This window comes from Prinia subflava, chromosome 11 (genome assembly GCF_021018805.1).
Source record: "Prinia subflava isolate CZ2003 ecotype Zambia chromosome 11, Cam_Psub_1.2, whole genome shotgun sequence".
Taxonomy (NCBI): domain Eukaryota; kingdom Metazoa; phylum Chordata; class Aves; order Passeriformes; family Cisticolidae; genus Prinia; species Prinia subflava.
Window position 1 is genome coordinate 19,909,097 of NC_086257.1, and position 22,343 is coordinate 19,931,439.

Consider the following 22,343-nt stretch of genomic DNA (forward strand, 5'->3'; position numbering starts at 1 on the left):
CCTCAGAAAAATATTCTTCAAGCAAATAAGCTTGCTACATTAAAGATATTTGCAAAATATCATTATCCTTAATTTTCAAACATCCTGTGCAGCTGAAGAACTTCCCATTCCCACGTACATAATGCAGGCACTGTGCATACCTTACCCTGGGACTTGTGTCCATGTGGAAATGTTTAAATTCACCCTGTCAGAGAGAATCCTTTGGTTTCAGCAAAGCACTTCATATTCCAAGTAACATAAAACTTTCATAGTTTTTATTTTGAATCTTATATAAACAATGTCAGATTTGCCTTTTCAATAGGCAAGGTGAGATAAAGGGAAAATCCCTATTTCTGCATTTGGAAATGAAGCCAACCAGACCATCCTTTTAAACATAAAAATCCTGTAAATGCTCTCACTTGTTCTCCACAGCCCCTAAACAAACTCTTTGTTTTACACTCTAAACCAGTACTTGTTAGAAAAACACACACTCAGGTCCTTTCTTAATGCTTCAGTAGAAAACCTGCAAGTGTGGGCAGTGTTAGCCAGCTAAGGACAGAACAGGCAGCACAACATACTGAACTGCACCACCAAGAGAAACTGATTTATGCTTTTCTCAGGCTTAGAAGATGGGAATGGAAGGGCAAATGATTCTTCAAGAAAACCCTGCATTAACTAATAATGTCTAAAGCACCTTGTGATGCTTTTACAGAGAAAATCAAGCACAAAGGTAACCTCATTTAAGAGAAAACAATGCCACATTATTATATTTTGTAGTCTTTGTCCTTTTGTCTCCAGTGTGAATCATGATGAATCATCTAAGCTAGTTGTTTAGTTGCTATAAAAATAAAATTGCAAACACAGGAAAGTGACTCAAGAGCATGTGCACTCTTGATCAGGGAATTACACTGCTGAATTTCATTGCATTTGCTAAATGTAAGTGGATCCTATTCAGAAATAAGTTACACTGAACAGATATTTTTACAGACACTGAATACAATAGCCTTTCCCTGTGTAACTGATTGCTCTTATCAAAAGCACAGCTAGATTTAACATTTTAAAATTGTGTTTGTGCCCTCTGTTATGACAGTACCTGCCTACAATACTTATAGGAAAGGGAGCACAGACAAATCAGCATTTTAAGGCGTGAAGCTTGCTTACCATGTATGCGAACATGTGTTTCCATGTAAGAGAGAAAGGAAATTGCTTCAGGTTTTGATTAGCTTGTAAATTCTGAATCAGCTATGATGTGGTGCTGTATTCACTAGGAAAAAATTTCATGCTCTGCAAAATAGGATAAGCAGACCTGGCAGTAGAAAATCTGAATGGGAAAGCTTTGTAGGAAGCCCCCTAAAGGGGCAGAAACACAAATCCACAGACATCCTTAGTGCAAAGAACACGTTGCCATCAGCTTCAATTTTGCTACCATGACTGCTATAGCCCAAGTAAACTAATCTGGTGCTGCTCCAAGTCTTTTTTCACAGAAGTTATGTTAAAAAGGAATGTTGTGACATTTTAGTATGTGCATGTCAATACAGGAGCCTGGAGAAGAGCAGGCTCCAGGGAGGCTTTATGGTGATGTTTCAATACTGAAAGGGGACTTTATAAAATAATTTGGGACAAAATTTTGAAATAGGACAATGGGTAAGAGTTTTAAACCAAAAGATTACATTTAGACTAGGTTTAAGGAAGAGATTTTTTTAAATGAGGATGGTGGAACACGGGGTTGCCCAGGGAGGTGGTGGATACAAACATTCAGTGCCAGGTTGGATGAGGCTCTGAGCATCTTGATCTACTGGAAGATCTCCCTGCTCCCTGCATGGGACTACATGACCTTTAAAAGGTCCCTTCCAACCCAAACTGTTCTATGATTCTGTGAAGTTACCAATGACCTTGTACAGAGATGCTGAAACTTATGGCCTGCTAACACAGAAGAGATGCTCATCCTTGCCCTTCAGAACTAAATGTTTGCCCATGGAAAATGCTTTTTTCCATGACTGTTTTCTAAAGGCTGAAGAAAGGTGCTAATACATAATAACCCTGAATTGATACTGAAGACAAGATGCTCAGTGTCTCATGACAAAAGAGGTATTTCTATTTTATATACAGATTTGCTGCATTTTTCACCTCTGTTGCAGTCAAGAATATAGGGTGGGAACAGTAAAGAGGGAAAGTTTCTGAACATTACAGACAGGAGGAGAGAGTAACTCTGAAAAGCACCCAAAATGATCAGCAAAATACAGTGAAGCAGGTAAAATGATGCCAAGATGAAGAGCAGCAGATAGCTGTAGGCAATGAGCATGCAGTCATCAAGTAAATGAGAGATATGTTTCTCTATTGATTTTTCTAAGGACAGGGAGTTTAGCCTGATTTTTTGAAATGTATGGGGAGAGACAGGGCTGTGGAAAGTCACACAGACTTCCCTGGGAACGACTTATTGCAAACCAGATTATTCTAAACTTCTGGTAGTGCTGCCTACTATTATCACCCCGAGTACTTCAGCTGCTGTAACATCTGTAAAACATCCATTCCGGGGAGAGGAAAGGACCTAACTGATAGGAAGCCACACACAGCTGACACTGCCTCAGCCAAAGAGCTTTAAATCACAGCTCTTGTACTTCTGGAAAACCAGAAAACCTCATCCACCCTTAATTTGTCTTCACAAGGCTCTCCCTCTCAGCCAGTGCCTGTCAGAGGTGGCTGCAGTCAGCTCCAGCAGCCTGTGCTGACAGCCACAAGTGGGGACCCCCCTCGCCTGCCTGGTGCTGCACAGACACCCCTTGGGAAAGGTTTGCAGAGTCCAAGTGACTGGAAACAATAAATGACATCAGCTTCTACAGCACCCAAGTGAGGGACACCACCCACCTGGCTGACTTTATTTTTCTAAACTGGGTGGCTGAACTTGTTACTGCTGGGACAGGCAGGTGCAAAAGTACAGAAATGCTTTTAATCCTGCTGAGACACCTGAGAATCTCCATCATCAACCCCTGAAATTTGCTGTAACACACACTAGATTTAAAGACAGGCTACAAGGAGCACAGTGCTAAGAGCTTTCAGCAGAAAGTACAAATATGTTCTGGATAAAAATGCTTGTATACATACAAAACATTCTATAAAAATGATTGTACATTTTTACTCGCATATAAATACAAGGCACTTCTACAGGAGTGCTTAAAAGCACTGTTGGTATCATTCACACACCAGATTTGACATCTTGCCTGCTCCCTACCTCAAAAGATAAATTGGATTTTCATAGGATACAAGGCCTAGCAAGATATTCATGTATCTGATTCAAGTTAAAATGGGTCTTGATTTTAAATATATGGAAGGCACAAATCCCACACAACTGCAAGGTGTAGCTACAGAGAATATTCTGAGCAGTCACTTATTTATGAATTTGTTTAAAATACCACATCTCATCTGTGAATAGACAGGCAACAGCCTGATGAGCACTGGGGACCTGGGTTTCAGTCTTGGAACCCCATCTCCCATCATTTATGACCACAAGGTTTCCTGTTAAACATCAGACCATCAGCAGAGGCAGAAAAAGAAATCTCTCCAGCCCCAACCCTTCCTTTCAGATAAACCCAAAAGCAGTGGTTTGTTTCCAAGAGTTCTGGTGTGTGCAAGGGCAGAGAACACACCACACTTGACAGCCTCTTCCCCATCTTTCTGAGGAACAGGCCAGAGCCACATGAACATCTTGGGGATGACATAATTTGCCATCCACACTATCCTGAATGTAAGAAATGGTCTGTGAAGTGCTGAGTAATATCCCAGGGAATTTAGCAGAGCTAATTGTACAGACACTCACCACATTACAGAGTTAAATCCTTTAGAAATGTAAATAAATGCAGCATTAACAAGTATCAAGGTGTACACAACCTTTTGTGAGTATATCCAGGAGACTGCAAACAGTGCCTCAAATATTGACACAAAATTAATGTGAGAAAGTCCAACGGGCAATAAAATCTGTGTTCAAGGAATTGGCTGAACCAGATCCCAGAGGCACAAAATTAAGCCTAATGAACAAATATTTTACATGTCATGCAGATTTACCTTCACTTTTTCTACATTTACAGTTTGCATTGAGTTGGAGAGGAAACAGCTTACTGAGATATTCCAACTTTGAACTGGAAAGTTTGGACAATGTAAAATCTTTTGAAGAATGAATAAACCCATGAGCCACATAAAAAACTACAACTCCTGATTTAGGTAACTGAAAAGGGACCATTGTCTCAATGTTTTGCAACATGAAAATAAACTGTTCTTTTATACAAGTCAGAGACAGACAAGACATGAGAAAAATCATTAAATAAAACTCCAAAGTGAACAGCTGGGAGAAAATTTACCCTGCTGGCCCTACAGCCTAGGAAATAGTTTTCTCTCCCCTGAAGTGGTAGAGATAAATGATCTAACTGAAGTTAGAAGAAAAAAAAGAAAAAGAAATCAATTTAAATCAGCGTTCCCTGTTACTCAAAATAAAGAAAGAGGGAGAACAATAGAAGATATCTCGTGTTCAGTTGAAGGAATACCAGCTGAGCCACACTTTTCATTTGATGATCATCCCCTGCTGTGTTTAGGCTGAACTAAACCAATGTTTATGTGGCACAACAGAGCTAAAATTACTTGTCTGTTTAGATGCTCACTGATTCCAAACCAATACTTGCCTACTGACTCCCACCTCTTCAGAATGATGGATGGCAAAGATTAAAGAAAAGGTCTCATATTTCTATGAGTATGTGTTACAGAAAAGTGGTGCTTTATAGTGTAGGTAGTGAATGAAATGCAGGGGCAGCACCTCAAGATTGCAAAAAGTCTTTACATTTGAGATATGATCTCACAATCTGCTGAAGGATATGTGAAGTTTGGGTGTGATTTTATACAACTTACTCCTCTATTTAAAAGATCAACTTAGGAGTTTCATAAACCTGTAAACAGAAATATTTTTCAACAGTCTTAGGACATTACAGGTAACCTGTATTGCTTATTTGACAAAGTAACATCAGAAGAAATCCAAAAATTTCATGGCTTTCTTTAGCAATAAAACCTGCATTTTATTCAGCATCATATAATGACCCTATTTAACTAGAAAAATCACTGGCTATTAATCAAGTACTGAAAATATGTATCAGGGATTAAATGATGCTTCCCCCCCCGCCCCGTATATTCCTCTAATGAAAATTACCTTTCAGGCTGTTCTGGACTTCCAGGGCGATGTCAAGGGCATTAAATGGCAAAACTGGATCAGTGGCAATTTGCAAAGTCACTTGTCCTGTCAGCTGAAAAATACAAAAAGACCCAAAACCCAGTCAAATTATTTCCAGCAGATTTAACAGCCAGCACTTCTTCTGGAAGTTTTCATTACATTGGATTTTCAGGGAAATGTGATTAAAACCCCACAAGCACATATTTATGAAAAGGAATATGGCCATTGCCTTTGTGTACAATGTTACAAAATGTTCAGAGAATACAATTTATGACAACACACAAGAATTCTGTGCAGTGTGTCTTCTCTGGACCCAGGATGCTGCAGGATTCTCTGAAGGACCTTTTTGCTTTGTTTTCACATAAAATATCTCAATACTCTAAATATGGGAATGAAGTTTACAGTTTTACTCAGTTTTCTGGTCTCTGCTGTCGGATTCTGGGTGTTTTCACAACTAAAATAAAGCATCACAGACATTAATGATCAGAAGATCAAGCCTAGGGCTAAATGCAAGCTGACCTGAAAACCCACTGCCTTTTGAAGTGTTATGTGTACAACTTCCAGGCTGGACAGAACACTGCTTTCTCTCAGGAACCTAGGAGAAGAAATTCCCCAAAGAGAACTCTCAGTCCACTCCAGACTAGATGTCAGCACCTGTCACAAAAACTCACTGGCATGAATGCTTCTTTTTGAACAGTCCACAGATAAGGCAGGGGCTGAGAGCCTGAGAGCTTTTTTCTGCTTACAGAAGGTCACTTCTCCAGCTCAAGGCTTAGACATGCTGCAGGGGCTGTGTACAGAAATACATCTTCCTGCTGAACTACACCCAGCTGTGATTAAACAGAGGATTTCAGTCTCCAGGCTGCCAAGTCCATCACTGTTCATGGGAGCTATAAAAACACACTGACAAAAACATGCAAGGAACTCTCATTCATCTTCTTCATATCTTGATATTGCAAAAAGGGAAAAAAAAAACCTGTAAGGCTGTGCTCTAAAATGGAATGATGGCTGCAGGTGATGGTGACCATGTTGATAAAAATGTGGACTGAATAGAATCGTATTGTACAATTCTTCCCAAGGTGTTGGGGGAGCAAGAATAATATCTATCCCTCAAAAGCAATATGATAGTTTCTGTGCCAAAAGTAGCATTTTAATTTTACAGTAGAAAGTATCGGGAAAAGACAACAAGCCTCAGGAATATTAAAAACAATAGTACACAAATTGAAAAGGAAAACCATCTCCCAGGAAAGTGGATGAAAGCAGGGTAATATCAGAAATACAAGTTTCCTGCAGAAAGATTAATAGAACCTCACAGCATTTCTCAGAGGGCACAGAAGAAATGACCTGGCCACAGACTGGTTTGGGTGCAGAGGGAACACGCTGTGTCAGACTGCAGCTCACACCTGAGCACAGCTGTGCTGGGAAGCTATGGACATTCACCTCCAGAGAAAACAATATCACAGAAGGCACCAAGAAAATAAACTCCTACCTTATAGAGAGAGAGAAAACATGGGGAGGAATAATATTATGTCAGGCCACTATCAGGAAAAACAAAGAACTAAGAGTGAACTTAAATATAAAAAATATTATGTCTGGACAGCTGTGTTAAATATTACACAGTAACTTCTTATGAAGAAACTTCCCAATTCCTCAGGCCATCAATCCTCAAAGGCCAATACATTATCTATCAGTGATTATACACAAAAAGTGTCTGGAAAACACTAAAAAGCAATGGTCTCAGAGATATCAGAGAGGTACAATGGAAAGACAAAAAATGAAACTCTTAGGGCAAACTAAAACTTGTACAAGACCGTACCTAAACCAGGTCCATATAATCCAGCCATAAGCAACTGTAAAAACTCCGTAAAAAATATTCTAAATATCCAAATGCCACAAAATCCTTCCACGTCCTGCACAGAGCTTTTACAATATACACTGCCCAGAACATGAGTTCCCTGTGACCGCCCTGTGAGTTGCTACAGAGAAGCACTGAAATAATATCCTAATAAAAAGCAGATATTCTACAAGGACCTCACACCCACTGAACCCCAGGACAGCAGTACAGCACACAAAACACTTAAATTCCTCCTTGACAGCCCATTTCTGCTAAAACTTTCACTATTTGATAATACAAATACATATTCATAGGTATTTTAGCAAGGGACATCAACAGTTATACGTTATTGCTGATACTTTACAATCTTTACCATAACGTTTAAGAACACAAAAGCAAGGAAAAAAATGCTTCTTTTGTGAAGCAGCAAAGTGGCATTTAAAGAGGAAAATACCCTACTTAGCAACTTTCCTTTTTATCATTATCTCCTGCAGAATTTGGCTTAATTTTTATAAATTCTTGCCTTTTTTCTGTTTCTTCCAAGGAATTTTAGTTTGCTTTCGACTACAGCAGACCAAACCTGTTTTCTTTTTTGTATTAAATAAAGTGATACCATCCAAATCTTATGACTGACTGAAGCACTTTTAGAAATTTTATGGTCTCTGTCTAACACTGCAGACATCTGTGTGTTAGCAAACAGGTAGCAGTGGTGTTTATTAAATCACGTACTTCGTGGGCTAATCTGGAAGAAATCAATCATGAGAAGGAAAGCTCACAGCATTGATTTGAACAGAGTGAGTAATAATGCTGCAGAAGCATATATCAAACCCACATAAAGCAGCAAGACAGAAAAGGCTACTGATTTCTTATTTATAGTCTTATTTTTGGATATACCATTCCCCTGAGCGCAACACTGAATATACATGGAAAATAAAGACAAGCCTTGGCCCCCTTTTCCCAGGTGAAAAATGCATCAGACTGACTACTGAATTATTAAGTGCAAGAATAATTTAGCAAAGAGTAAAGACAACTATTTTCTCATGAAGTGAAAAGCTAAAGCAGCATGATTGACTCTATTCCCCGACTGAAGTGGTTAAAACACTAATGACCTCTCAAATAGCATTTATACATAATACACACACAGCACACACAATAATTGATGTAACATTTACACAATTATCAAGTCTAAGAAAAGATCTTAGATTCAAATGCTGATTCATCCCCAAATGATTTTCTTATTTTAAAAAGATGAAAATACTGACTAACACTTCCACTGCACTTGGCTGTGGGAAAGGTGTTTCTCGGTAAATGAAAACTTATTTGCTGAACTTCCAATTACTTTAACAATAAATATTAATATAAAATGTAAAAATGATTGTAGAGTTATACTGTATTTGTTCTCTCTGAGGGTGGGGAAGCCCTGGCACGGGTTGCCCAGAGAAGCTGTGGCTGCTCCATCCCTGGCCGTGTCCCAGGCCAGGCTGGATTTGGCCTGGAGCAGCCTGGGACAGTGGGAGGTGTCCCTGCCCATGGCAAAGCTCAAAGATGAGTTTTAAGGTCCTTTCCAACTCGAACCATTCTGTGATTCTGTCCATACTGCAAAACAAATCCAAATATTTAAAATAGGTTTATACCCAAGTAACGTTATTTCAAGGTCTTTTACCTTAAGGCATAAACATCTTTGCAGGAAGGAAATAACTGCTGTCCCTGCCTTTACTTCTCTTGATGCCTTGGGAAGGCTGACCTGAACAGAGACTGCACAGAGCTAGTGAATAAAGCAGGGATTTACTGAAAGGCCTTTAGGATACACCTTGGGCAGGACAGGGCCTGACCAGGGCTACACCCAAGGTGACCCAAAATGGTCACAAAATGGTTAATGGGTCACGAGGTCTTACATTTTTATAAGTTTTGGTCCATGTGCACATTGGGGTTCAATTGTTCAATTACAGCTTCAGGTTGTGAGGTCTCATCCCTCTTGTTCCTCCCTCCAGCCCACCCCTGTTTGTGCTTTTGTGCTTTGAAAGTTGTCCTTGGTGTGCAGCAGGAAAAGGATTTGTTTTGTGTCCCTGCTCTGTGAAGAGAGCTGACCAGCACTTAATGTGAGGCCCAGAACTGCACCCATAGGCAGCAGTGAATCTGAAAAACATGAAAGCTAAAACTTAAGGCATCACTCTGGCACTGTGTGTAATCCAAAAGATTAAAAAAAACCCAACAAACTTCAAAAAAACGTTGGTGTTAAGCAAGACTCAGTATCATGTGACATTTCCAAATGATGTTACAGGTTCTTTGCGAGATTTTTACAAACTGTTCCTTTAGAAAGTATGTATTCTTGCAATACTACCTATTTGTGAGCCTAATAAGACCACAAAAGCCAATTTTCAGGAATATCAGGTGGATCCAAAACACTTCCTAAAGATCTGTGACATGAAAAAAAATACCTGGATTAAACACACACAATATGTTCTTTTATATAAATTATAAATATACCATTTTAGCTATTTTACAATGCAAGTAAGGAAAGGAAATAAAGTGAAGTTCAGGGGGATCAGTCACAAGTTTAATTGGGTTTCTTTGTATGTCACAGCTGTTTTCTCAGGGAGTTAAACTCAGTGTTCAAGACCAACTTTCCTCCTCAGACATCCAAGCTGCCTACTAGCAGCATAAAGCACGCCTACCAGCACACAAATTTAATTTTTTTTAAAAATACGAATACTTTAAGCCCAGGCTAGATAAATGTGAAAGGCTCTTCCACAGATCCAGCTTTGCTTTGGGGACATGCTGTTGCTGAGCCTGCCTTGCAGGGACACGCCTCAGGAGCTGTCTGGTTTTACTGACAAGGCCACCCATCCTCCAGTCTGTCCCAGCAACAGCAACTTGCAGGATGAATAAAATTAAAACGTGTTTAGAGGAATGAAGAGATGAAAATATTATGCGTGAGAGAGATCAATCTGCTAGAATAAACATCAGCATGCAGCGTGCAAGCAGTTTCTTCAACACAGAAGTTTACACGCCAGTCTTGGGGTTTTTGGGTGGTTTCTTGTTTAGTTTTTTGTTTTAGAAATTTGAAACTGTGCCAGCCTGTGCTATGCAAACCTCAGTGGGTGGAAGTGCTGAGCCTTCAGGACATTTTTAGTTACGTTAGGAGTGTTAAAAATCTAAACAGACATCTCAGATCTCTTCATATGCCAAGTTACAAACAACATAACTTAAAAATCCAGATAAACTGCAATGTTTATCCTCCTGTAAACACTGTTTTAACTTAAAAAATCAGGTAGACTGCCATGTTTTTCCTTCTGTAAACACTGTTTTAAGTTAAAAAACCAGGTAAACTGCCATGTTTATCCTTCTGTAAACACTGTTTTGAGCAGTGACTACTCCAGTTTTACCTGCTGGAAAGAATTAGGCTCAGCTACTTGAAACCTGAGTTTTGCAGCAGCAACTCCTTTGAATTTCAAGCCCTATGCCTCTGCAACATACTTTTTAAATTTTATTCTATGCAGGTTAACACTTTACTGACATCTGTGCACGTCCAGAGGAAACCAGCATACACATGGCAGCTAATCCACCAAAAGCAGGACAAACCACGTGAGAGGAAAGGTAATGTAACCTGGCAGTGGGGTAGACCTGTGCAGATTCTCAGCTACAGACTCAACCTCCCCCTGTCCCTAAGACAGCCTATTACAGACCCAAACAATCCTTGGGATGAGCAGCTCTGAGCATCAATTCCCTCTGATAGCAGCATGATTTTTTTTTGTCGTGTTTGCCCTCACACCTGGCACCTCTCCCTTCATACTTCACCCCTGGGGTTCATGGATGAGGAAAGAACATGGCAAAATTCTGTGCTGTTTAGGGGGATCAATAACACTGCGTTGAAAATAACATTTTTTCCTCTTTTCCCTTCCCTAAGGTGAGTGGAAAGGTTTAACTTTCGTGGCTAGCTGTTGCACTGTCTCATCTCAGGTTTGAAGAGATCTTTTGCATCAAGGCTCTCTCTTTCCACACACACTGATGAGCAGAGTGACCTGCTGAGATCTTCTGATGTTAAACCAATTATAAACAACAGCTTCAGCCTCCACTGAAGCCTCCTTTTTTGTAAATAAGGAATGAATATCTGCACATATTAACATCCCCCTTCAGAATCACAGTTTCAGTAAGCTCAAATGTTAAAATGGTCAGCCTTCCTCACCTTCTCCCCACATCAACATTAAAGAAATATTTTTATTAATACAGGCAAATTTCATGAAGCTGCTTTCTTCTGGTTCCCCCTATCCACTCAACTTCCTTAATGTTATCAGACTTCTTTAATTAAACATGAGAAATTGAGTCTATTGAAATGAACTCTGCAATTCCCTGGCAATAACAATTTCAGCACCTAGTGTTAGCAGATGAATGGCAGCAGTTGTGAGACTCACAATAAATTAATGAGCATTCTTAATAGCAGGATCTCAATTTACTGTGGAAAAATTTCCTGCAGAATCAGTCTACACAGCAAGTTTTTTATAGTCATCACCTTCCAAAAAAGTTAACTGACTCACCCAAGGAAAATCAGAGGCAGGAACATGAGAAATCAACCAGTCCTTTGCACCTCTATCTTTCTGAAAACCACATTCCCATGATCAGGCAAAGAAATAGAAATCTTGCCATAAACATGTTTGTTTTGTATTAAAGTTGTCAAACTTCAAAAATTCAAATTTCTTAAATATTCAGTAATACCATGTGTTTATTGTTTGGGTTTTTGTTTTTTTTTCCTCCCTTACTGAAATCTCCTTTGTCACCAGGGCATGTATTCACAGCACAGATCAAATGATATTTTGGGGTATCAGACACTGAATGGAACACTAATAAATACATTTTAGGACAGTAGAGGGCTCTCTGAGAAAGGACTGTGATGAGTCTGTGCTACAGTAGGTGAAGCAGAGCACAGTAATTCATAAGAAATACCTATTTCTGAACAAGGAAAGTGTGAGGTCTTGCAAATATTAAATACTTTATTTCAACACCCCCCCCCACCTCCAAATAATTTAATATTGTTTTATTTACTCTTAGCACAGAAAATATTGATTGGAAAATAAAAGTGATTGTGAATAAAACATGGACTTTCCCTCTCTTCAGGTATCCTGTGCACAGCAAGCAGCACTTGAATGTGTTAGGGTGGCACACAGCACTAGGCATCCCCAAAATTATACATTAAAATAATCCAGAACTATGGTAGCTTGGGCTGGCTCTGGAATACAGATCTCTACTTACATGATCATACACTGTATTTTCTACATGATTCATGAGGAGGATCTGAGGCACTGATAAATTAAGGTCAAAAGTATCCTCTTAAGTGATTAATTTGCTTAAAATCTAATTTGTTGGCCAATTCAGTAATATACAGCCCTAGGAGCAGTGAAAGTACATTTTGTATGGATTTCATTCACAGCTGGGAGTGAACATCCATCCCACTGCTTTCAGTTTCTTGCACAGAAAAGAAACTCCTACTTATCTCTGCTTTGCTTTTTGTGTATACGTAGAAATTACTGCTTTTCAGATTACAAGCATAAGGAGATACATTTTTTTGTGTATCTAAATGCATTTATGTGAATTTTCTAATATCATGGTGTGATTGATGGGGTTGGACTTCGATGATCTTTGTAGATCCCTTCCAACTCAGGATTTTATACAACTCTATTAAAAAAAAATATTTTGAATTGCTTTGATTTATAGCGAGGAATGATTCCCTGTGCTCTGAGTTACAACTCCTTGGTATTACCCAGAGTTTCTTTCCACTCCTGCCTCCCATCCCCATCGTGCTGCTGCTGACACAGTCAGAGCCTGGCCCGTTTTTGGCAGTGCTCGTGCTCCTGTTACCGCAGGGGCAGAGACAAGGGATGATTAACTCACTTCCAGGACAATGGCTTTATTGAGTTAGGCTTGGCACTGTGCACATCAACCTGTGCTCAACCCAGTTTGTTTGGAACTGAGGCAGAGGCACTTTCTGTCTGCACAGGGCTCCTGCTTACACAGCAAGCCATGAAGTCAACTGTGGAGCACATAAATGTAAGCAGCAATAAACTCAAGATGATTTCCTAACCATCTATTGCATATTTTTGCATGTCAAATCCTTGTGGTATCTGCATGCAAAGACAGTGCTGGGTTAACTTCTAGAAGTGCCACTGGATTAAAATCTTGGGAAAAGAGTTAGTCAGACTTTTCCCCAGTGTGCAAAAGAATGTAGCAGAATGGTCTTTGCAATTCTTGAGCTCTGGCTGAGGAGGCCACACCATGACAATGCACATCTTTACATCTTTACAAACCCTCATGCTGGATTTCTTACAGAGAATTTTAAAAATTTGCTCTAGCGTTAATTATTTTTTAGCTCCAGAGCTAAAGCCACGTTGCTCTGGTTACCAGCTGTGGACTCTGAGGGTGACAAATACTGAAAAGTTTGCTTTAAAGCAGAATGATTTGCACATTCCCACAAACCCAGACACCATCACTGCACAGGGAATGACCTCATGGATTCATTCATTCTCTGCTCCTCCAGGTGTGGAAGAGGAGAGGGAAGCAGTGCTGGATCCTTTTTAAAGAAGCAATGTTAGCTGCCTGAAGCTGGCTACAGGCAGTCCTGAGGAAACAGATTTAGCTATTGTTCTGGTACAAAGAGAAATAGATAGTGAAATATGAAGCAAAATTTATCTCCATAGATCAGAGTGGAAGATCTCCAATGACAATCATGTAGAGAAATTGCATCTTGGACCGGTGTTAACTACCTTAAACCAAAACTATATAGCTTGCTTTTCTTTATTTGCATGTGTAACAAAGACATCTGCAGGGTAAAACATGCAGCTAGCTATCAGTGCGCATGCTTAAGCACAAAAAAAGTGCATTTTATTCTTGTTATAAAGGGAAGTTTGCAGTAAAGAAAGTCAAAGTTCTCTCAGAATAGCAGACAAGTGGCGCCAGTGCAGATTCCCGTGGACTGATATGAAAACACAAGCAAGCTGTGATTAAGAGCCTGGACACCACAATCTCCCATGCCACCAGCCAGCCCTCCCTGTGTTTGCTCCCAGTTAATGAGCATCATTCCCTTTCCCTGCCTTACGTGTGTGCTTAGACACCAATCAGGATGTTGGCACACCAGCCCTCCTTACTCGCAGGATGATCGAAGCTCAGGGTGATGGGACTCAACAAGGTAATTGATAATTTTGTTAACAGTTGCCAGACACTTGGCTGGGCCCTGCTGGTCTTGGAGCCTTCCAAGGCAGACAGTAATGACTTACAGATAAAAAAAGCAGCAGTGCAAGTCTGCATTTAATCACCCAGGTTCACAAGAGTCCTGCAGAAACAGATCAGCCCAGAAAACTGGATGTTGCCTTACAGCCCTAATTAATCAGAGTATCTCCTCACATGCTTCAAGACACACGCATGAACCAAGAGTCTTCCCAGATTGGAAACAATCCCAGGATCATATATTCAAGGACATCCAAGTACTTCCCAAGTTTCTATTTCATCTGTGAAGCCACTTCTTCTACAGGACTCAGTCTGAAACTTGTGTTAAAAACTAGATAATAGTCATCAGAGGAGTGTATAATAAAGAAATCTGAAATAGGAAGCTTCAACCACAGCCTTCAGTTTAGACCTTGATATCATCTTTTTAATCACTCTCCTTTTACAGAAATGGATTTGATTTAATTGAACTCCAAATAAAAAGTCTCTAATCATACTTCATCAGCATACAATTATTATTCAAGGGAAACCATATGTACTATTAAGCACTCTCAATTAAAATAATGCATATAATCTGCTTCAGCACCGAACAGTCATTCTCCTTGATGTTCATTATTATTTTTCTTCCATTATTGTGACAATACCTTTTTTTCCTACTTTTCCTCATCTATCTCAATTTCATTTATAAACTTTTTCAACATTAATGATCGCGATAGCAGGACACTGAGATGCAATAATATACCACCATCCTCAAATTCTGCACTGCATGACCTTCAAAATGAGTCAGACCTGACTATGGAGATTGTGAGATGAGGATGAGGAAATGCTTCCAGAGGAGCCTCAAACTCCACTCTGCTTAGCCCAAATTTTATTTGCAATTATGTTTTCTAAGCGGCCACACTGAAAGAAGAATATATGCTAGGCAGCAGCCAGTCCTTAGACAGAATTAAAGGAGAACCAGGGACAATGAAAGAAAGTGAATTTAGGAGTTGAAACACCTGAGGAAAATCATCCATGATGGGTTAAGGAAATAATTCCTTGAGGAACTTGTCAAACTTGGACCGTCAATTCAGCACACTCAACAGATTAGGAATTACGGAAAGAATAATGACATTACATATTAAAGTCTCCTATCCTCTCAAACTTAGAAAAGCTGAGATATTTAATAGTTACATAGAGAAAATATTGCTCTTTGCTCTCTCGCCACCTCTTGATGTGAAGGTACAACAATTTTTTCCTCTTAGGTCCCTCTAATCAGTCAGGACTGGAGCACTGACAGTTCATTAAACACGACAGGCTGGCCCTGAGGGAGAGACACCAGTGAACCACAGTGCTGAGGACCCCAGGGAGGCTGAAAATGCATCCAGAGCTGCATCCAGAGCTCAAAGAAAGACCCAGCAACACTGAAAGACACATTCTGCCTCAGGGCAGAATTCACTGGGGCTACCCCCTGACACCAATATTTGCTGCAATTTTCACAAAGAGCCTCGATCTCCTTCTTAGGCAATTAATTTATGGTTAGATTCTGCTCTTGGATTTACTCTCATAGCATTTACCAAGTCAGTATTTAAGTATTTAAGCTTACTAGTATCAGAATTCAAAGGCAAAATTTCTGTGATTTTTTTCCCACTGTTCTTCATATCAGAACATTGAATCTTCAATGTAGCTAAAATAAGAAGCAATCAGCTGATTTACAGTAATAATTTTAAATTTAAACCTCAAAAGGAGATCTGTAATTAAACAGTAGAACTTCACAATTAAAGGTGGGGTAAGATTGCTTCTTTTATTTTAAAAAGAAAACATTAATTAAGGATGAATGTGTTTGGGCCTGAGCAACCTCCCCTCAGGCCTGGGGGAAATGCCAAGTCTGACAAACTCTTTGAGTCTTAGGAAATCCCAGGTCACTTTGATGAACTTACTGAAGTATTTTATAATTAGCTGGCATGTTCCCGAGACTGCCTTTATACCTGAAAAAGAAACTCCCTCACCTTTCTAACTTGTCCCTGAAAAACATGGATTAAAGACATAATAAATAATCTTTCCCGTTACAAAATATTTATATAAAAAAGAAAAAGAAAACTCAGATCATAGAATGGCCCTTGAAATTCATAAGAACCTGCTGTAAAGCTCAAAGTATCTGAAGGTAAAACTGAGATTTATTAGCACATCTGGGTCTATAATCATGTACCTAAAATCATTAAATTATGATGGCCATCTCTTTGCTCTGTATCTATAGGTGGGTTCTGTATTAAAGGGACAAAGGCAACATGATCTGATGGAAACAGCAAATATTACACAGAGAAGCACAGTTTAAAAGAATATGATCTTACAATACTGCAGGAAATGTTACTACTTGCTATTCCAAATGTAAGGACAACAAGGGTGAAGATCTGATCACTTTAGTGAAAGGTAAGATGTAAAGGAAGTAGTTGAGGAGTCTGGAGAGTGAAAGGGACAGAGTCTGAAAAAAGTGAACTGTTCAGAAAAAAAGCCAAGCTGGAATTTGCTGCACAACATCAGCAGGAGCCTGTCTGAAAGAGGAGAAGGTGAGATAAAAAGGACAGCAGAGGAACATCATTTTGACACAACACTACAGATGGATTACAGGAGGAAAAAGGACTTGCAAGGCAAATATGTCAAGATGAGAGACAATTACAATGCAGAGAAATGGTTTGATCACGAGGCCAGGGAGGAAAGGATGGAATAAAAATATTTTAGAGAATGAAATTTATCAGAATCCTAAAATGTCCTTTAGTAATGAGTAATGAGTGTGCACTCAGCATAGTTCCCTCAAATTACATAAAATTCCAAATAAATTGTCCCCCAAAGTGAAAAAGTGCTATGGAATATGGCACTGACCCAGAGTGAACAACTAAATTAGTGGGAGCATCCAAATGTGATACAGGCATGCACGTGTGTAAGTGCACTTCAATTCACAGATCAGAGCAAAATTCACCTCAAAGCTCTGCCATACGTTAAAATTGAAGACAGATAAAACTACAGATAATATTAATTTTCATACTTAAAAATACATTAAGATTTTCTAGACTCTGAGAATTCCCCTTCCCCCTCAGTCAGTAGAAAGGCAATGTCTATGGGCATTTGATGTACTCTGAATAGCTTTAAACTCAATAAAAATAATCTTCAAAAGAAATTTGATATCAGAGTGAAGTTTCTAGAAGATGTTGCATTATGTCTACATCATACATCAAGAACACAAACCACATTTTTAAGTTTTTCACGCATATATTCAGAAAAACTCAAAAGCCTTCCAGGAACTGTTCTGAACTTTTGGGTGTAGGATAATGCTGCAAGATTCTGAACCCTAACGAACAAATAATCATCCATGCTTCATCCAATAACAATTATATGGGACATTTTTGGAATGAGGAATTGATCAGAATGCATATTTGACACTGGGATTGAAGTAAAAGAATGGCTTTCACTTACAGACAAATTTTAGAAAATGACAGATTTTAGAATTCACTCATTAGGCAAAATGAGTGGGTAACAAGTAGCTCCAAGTTTCCCAACACCATTTAAACTCCATTTCACTTTATCAATACTGACCTCTCAAGATATTTGAAATGGGAATACTGGAATGATGCTAAATCCTGCAGGTTTTTAAGCCCTGAGGGTCCCAGTCAGGGCTGTCCCAAGGGAGTCTGGAGGCATCGCTGTGTCTGTCCCTTCCCAAATGTTTCAATTTTCCATTCTGACAACAGCAGACTCCAGACACAATATTAGGTTAGACCACTATATTATGCTGATTTGTTAATATTTATTTTACCTCCAGTCCTCCAGCAATTCTCTGCACAAAACCCCCATGTCCCTGAGACAGAGGTTAAACTTGACTGAAGACAGTTCATTTTCTCCTTACTCTGCTTAAGTAACAACTGACATTTGCAAAAGAGGGGATAGGAAGAAGGGCACCAGTACCATCTAAGCTGAAGGGTTTATTTGTGCAGAATATTACACTAAAAGAGCCCAGCAGCTATTAGTGATTATTAATCTTCATTTACAATAATAGCCACATTTAACAAAAAAAAGAATAGGCTATGCTGCAAGTCATGCAAAAGCCTTTTTAATTGTCAGCCCTGCTAGTCTAAAAAAGCCTTCACCCTATTCATTCAGTTATCATTCTGTAGCTTATAATTAAAGTGCTAATGTATATCAGAATTCTTTGATGTCAAAATAAAGGACTCTTTTACCAAAGAAATTAAGAACACAGTAGTTACAGGAAATTCAAGTTTCCAAGTAAAAATTAAAAGAAACAACCAAAAGTGATGTAATTAAGGGAAAACTATTTCAATTGAACAAGAGAAGGAAAAAACTTTGTGAGAAATCATTCTGGATTGTGGAACAGTTCATCAAATAAAGCAGCATAAGACTTTTCTCTTTGTAGTTAAATACAACCTGGGAAGAAAGGAAGTGAGCATATTGTACCAGCACAAATGGACTCAATGACCTCAAAGTTCTTTAGTTTAATCTAATGAGCAGAGATAATTCATAAATCCTGAAATCTAACTTCAATTAGCATGAGTTATCATAATGGCTCACAGTATCTCATCCATGGTATTTCATTTTCATTCTGAATTCACATTTGAGGGGAAAGAAACTCAGCAGCATGTCACAAAGTCTGTCTAGACAAATGCAAATAAAAAATCTTATGTGTAGCCATCTGCACTACCTACAAGCATCGTTGTAAACACTGAAGGTCAGCAGAACTCTTACCACAGTCTTGTGTTTTATTGCTCAGTGTGACCAAAACTTGACGTGGAAAAAAAACCCAAAAAAATCTAGAACTAACTTTGGGTTTTAGTCCAATAAAAAAGAGTCCTCCTGTATTGCTGGGGATGTTAACTGGACTTTCCCCACCCAGGTTAGCTGGCAGGTACTAAATAAAGCTGGTAACTAAAAGGGATGGAGTGAGCAAGGTCCCACACTGCTGATCTGCCAGTGCCACCAGCCCCTCTGAAAATGGATGCTGAGCTTTGAAATAACCTTTCAAAAGCAACTACTGGCTCAAAGATGTGCATGGACACCAGGGAACTCCAGCTCTTAGTTCTGGTATTGTCATCCCTTCCCTCACTATCTGCTTCTCAAGAAAAGTGATCTCAGTTAACTCACAAGGGTTAAAAAAAAAAAAAGTCAGCCAAGCCTAATTACATCCCACTGCTATCAATCTGCTTTCAGTTTCCATGAGCTTTGGATTAGGCAGCTCAATACATTTTCTAAACATATTACTGTGGTTGTTTACAGTGTAAGGGATGTGTTTTGCCTTTTTCTCTTCATTACTTTGAATTAAAACCACTAAGCCTAGCAAGAAAAGCAACATGACTCGGTGAACTAAACCAACTAAACTGAAAGTGAGAAAGAGCTTCTTTCTTAACATTAAAAATCTTCCTGTTAAAACCTCATAGCTCAAGATCATCTTAAGTATTGCCTACATGGACACTAAAAGCAAGACTCCTAGGCTGCCTTTTGAGACACTTTGAAAACTAAGATTATTGGAACAGGCAGTAAATTTAAAGTTATTAGTTGCTCCTTCTCAAAGTCACACTTCAATATTTTTATTACCTACCTAGTCATACAAGAATGGAAGCTTGAAAATCCGCTCCAGCTAAGGAAATTATGGTAAAAATAGTCCAAGAAACACAATTATGGATCAGAATAGACTGCAGGATTTTTCAACACTATATATACCCCCAATGATTTGTTCTGATTTTCAGAAAATACAGGAAAATCATACATCCAAAAATTAGAAGTTCACTGAACTTTGCTAATGAGTTGCTTAAGTTCAAGTAGGTCTGAAATGCTCATGCAAAGAGTGAGAAGAACAGGTTTTTTTTTCTTCTAATTAAGGAAGATTTCAATGAATGAGCAAGGCTCAAAGGTTAGAAAAATTACACAATTTCCTTGTGTAAGTACTAAACAATGGTTAGTTTACCTCCAAAAAGCTTGTATTGCTTGACATGTTCAAATAAAACTCAAAAGTTGGTAGAACTAGTTAGCTTAATAACAAGGACATGTTTACCATGGTTTCTGTGAAAATTCAGGGAACTGTCCAAGCTGAGAAATTTTTAAAAAGTCTTCAAGTCTTACAACCTTTGGAAATTGACTGTTTTCTTTGCCTCCTCATGAAAATAACAAGTGTCAGCCTGTAAATCAAATGACTGTATTTCTTTCTGTTTACTTCCCAATTTTTCATGACTGCTTCCATATTTCTCCCGTGAGTGACAGACAAGACCTGTGTTCTGATGGAGAAAACGCTGGGCTCTAAAGCAGAGTTCTCCCCAGGTTAATACCCTGCCAACAGCAATGAATGGAGTACCTGAGAAAGACTGGATAAAATAAAATAAAATAAAATAAATAAAAAAAGGAAAAGCAAGCTTACCTCTTAAACTGTTTACAGAGAAATTAGATTTCCACCTTAAGCTGTTTACAAGGAAATTAAATTAAAACAATCTTTCACAGTGTAGAGCTATTTTGGAGGGAGTTCTTTATGGGTTAGGTCCCTTTGAAGTAGCTGTTTAAAAATTAAGGTGAGACTATCTGAGGGTCTGGAACACAACTTGCAGGTAATGTACTGAAGACAAACATGAATATGCACAGTATTATATATTTCAACCCTCTGAAAGCAATTTACACACCTTTAACTGATTACACTTGACAATATGAGAGTAGGGAGAAATAAGTGGGAATGAGAATATGGAAAATGCTCATTAGCAGCTTCTTGAGGGTTCTGCTTACAAGGCACCCCTAGGCACAAGCAAGGAGCCCAACTCCTGGCCTGACAGGGGAGATGTTTTCCAGTGTCACAGAACATTTATGGTATGAGATCCTGTAAGAAAGCAAATAAAAAGGACAGGCAGTACAACCAAGTTATAGTATCTGAAGTGCTGTGTAGATTCCCCAAACAGTAATTTGGAGATTCAGTTTCCAGTAGTAAGTACAGTGATTTCTGTCTAATTCATGTGTAATAGTGAATTGCCTTTCCTGGTATCTTTAGGATGTGTATCCAGCAAATGATCACTGCCAGGGTTTGTAGATAAATGCTGGATAGCAGTGAGGACTGGGACAGTGTTAATTTGGCCAATTATATCCTTTCTTTATAAAAGCTCTAAGATGTTCCACTAAAAATCCCCTTTTCTTAAATACAACAAAAGGCATGGGGATATAAATAGCTTTCAACGAGAAAGTCATGTATTTTAAGGCAAAGGAGTAGTTTTTGTTGTTACTACAGTATTCCCACAATACCAGCTCTGCTTCTGTGATCTACATCAGTGAAGCAATTCAGGCAGAAATGTACAAAACTTGAAGGTTTTTAATTAAATTTCAGCAGCCTATGTCACAGCTTTTCTGAGTGATGCACTAAGGTTGTATTCATTCTCCAGTGATTCAATGCAAGTTTTTTATTTCATATATGCTCATAATTATCTTCAATTTAGATGCAAGCCTTAATAGTAACTAAGGCAAAGAAAGCACAAGCACTAAATAGAATCATCCTGCTTCCAACAGTGACACAATGAACACGACACAATATGAAGAAAGAGACTACAAGCTTTTAAAAATATTTCTCTTCATCTAAACAAAGAGTAAAAAACCCAAAACTCACCCAGCTGCATGCTCACTAGGTTTATTTAATATTTTTTCACTGTGTAGCAAAATTATCCCTAACCCAGGAGTAGGCTACTGGATAAAATATCTCTACAGAAGCAAGACAACTGAGAAGCCAATTCACTGAAAAAATACAAAATTCTTGCTATCATTTCTGCTTCCTTTTCTCTCCTCTAAAGGACAGAACAGAAGTACATAGCTGAACTATAAGTAGGGCAAAAAAGAGAAAAAATTGAACGTACTGATCAAACCCACACGTGTCCTTTTTTTGTGCTCCTCACCAAGACTCTGACTTCCTTGTTTTGGTTTCTGATCAATTTAGAATATACTGGGAAACAACTTTACAGATTGTAATATTTTCTAAGGGTTTGCTATTTTAAAAAACTTTGTATAAATTGGCAAGTATTGATCTCTGTTCTTAAAAGCCCACCAGGAAAACCAACCAGCAATTTACCGTGCATGAAAATAGAAGATGAAAAGTAGATCATT

The 22,343-nt window shown here is 38.7% G+C and overlaps 1 protein-coding gene across 6 annotated transcripts in view; it reads right to left on the bottom strand.

Annotated features, from left to right (window-relative positions):
* Nucleotides 1-22,343, bottom strand: part of NAALADL2 (N-acetylated alpha-linked acidic dipeptidase like 2) — a 417,141-nt gene that overhangs the window by 22,010 nt on the left and 372,788 nt on the right. For all 6 annotated transcript variants that reach the window (XM_063408209.1, XM_063408206.1, XM_063408207.1 and 3 more), the window contains one exon: nt 5,168-5,261. In XM_063408209.1, coding sequence (XP_063264279.1) covers nt 5,168-5,261 — 94 coding nt within the window. The remainder of the gene's footprint in view (nt 1-5,167; nt 5,262-22,343) is intronic.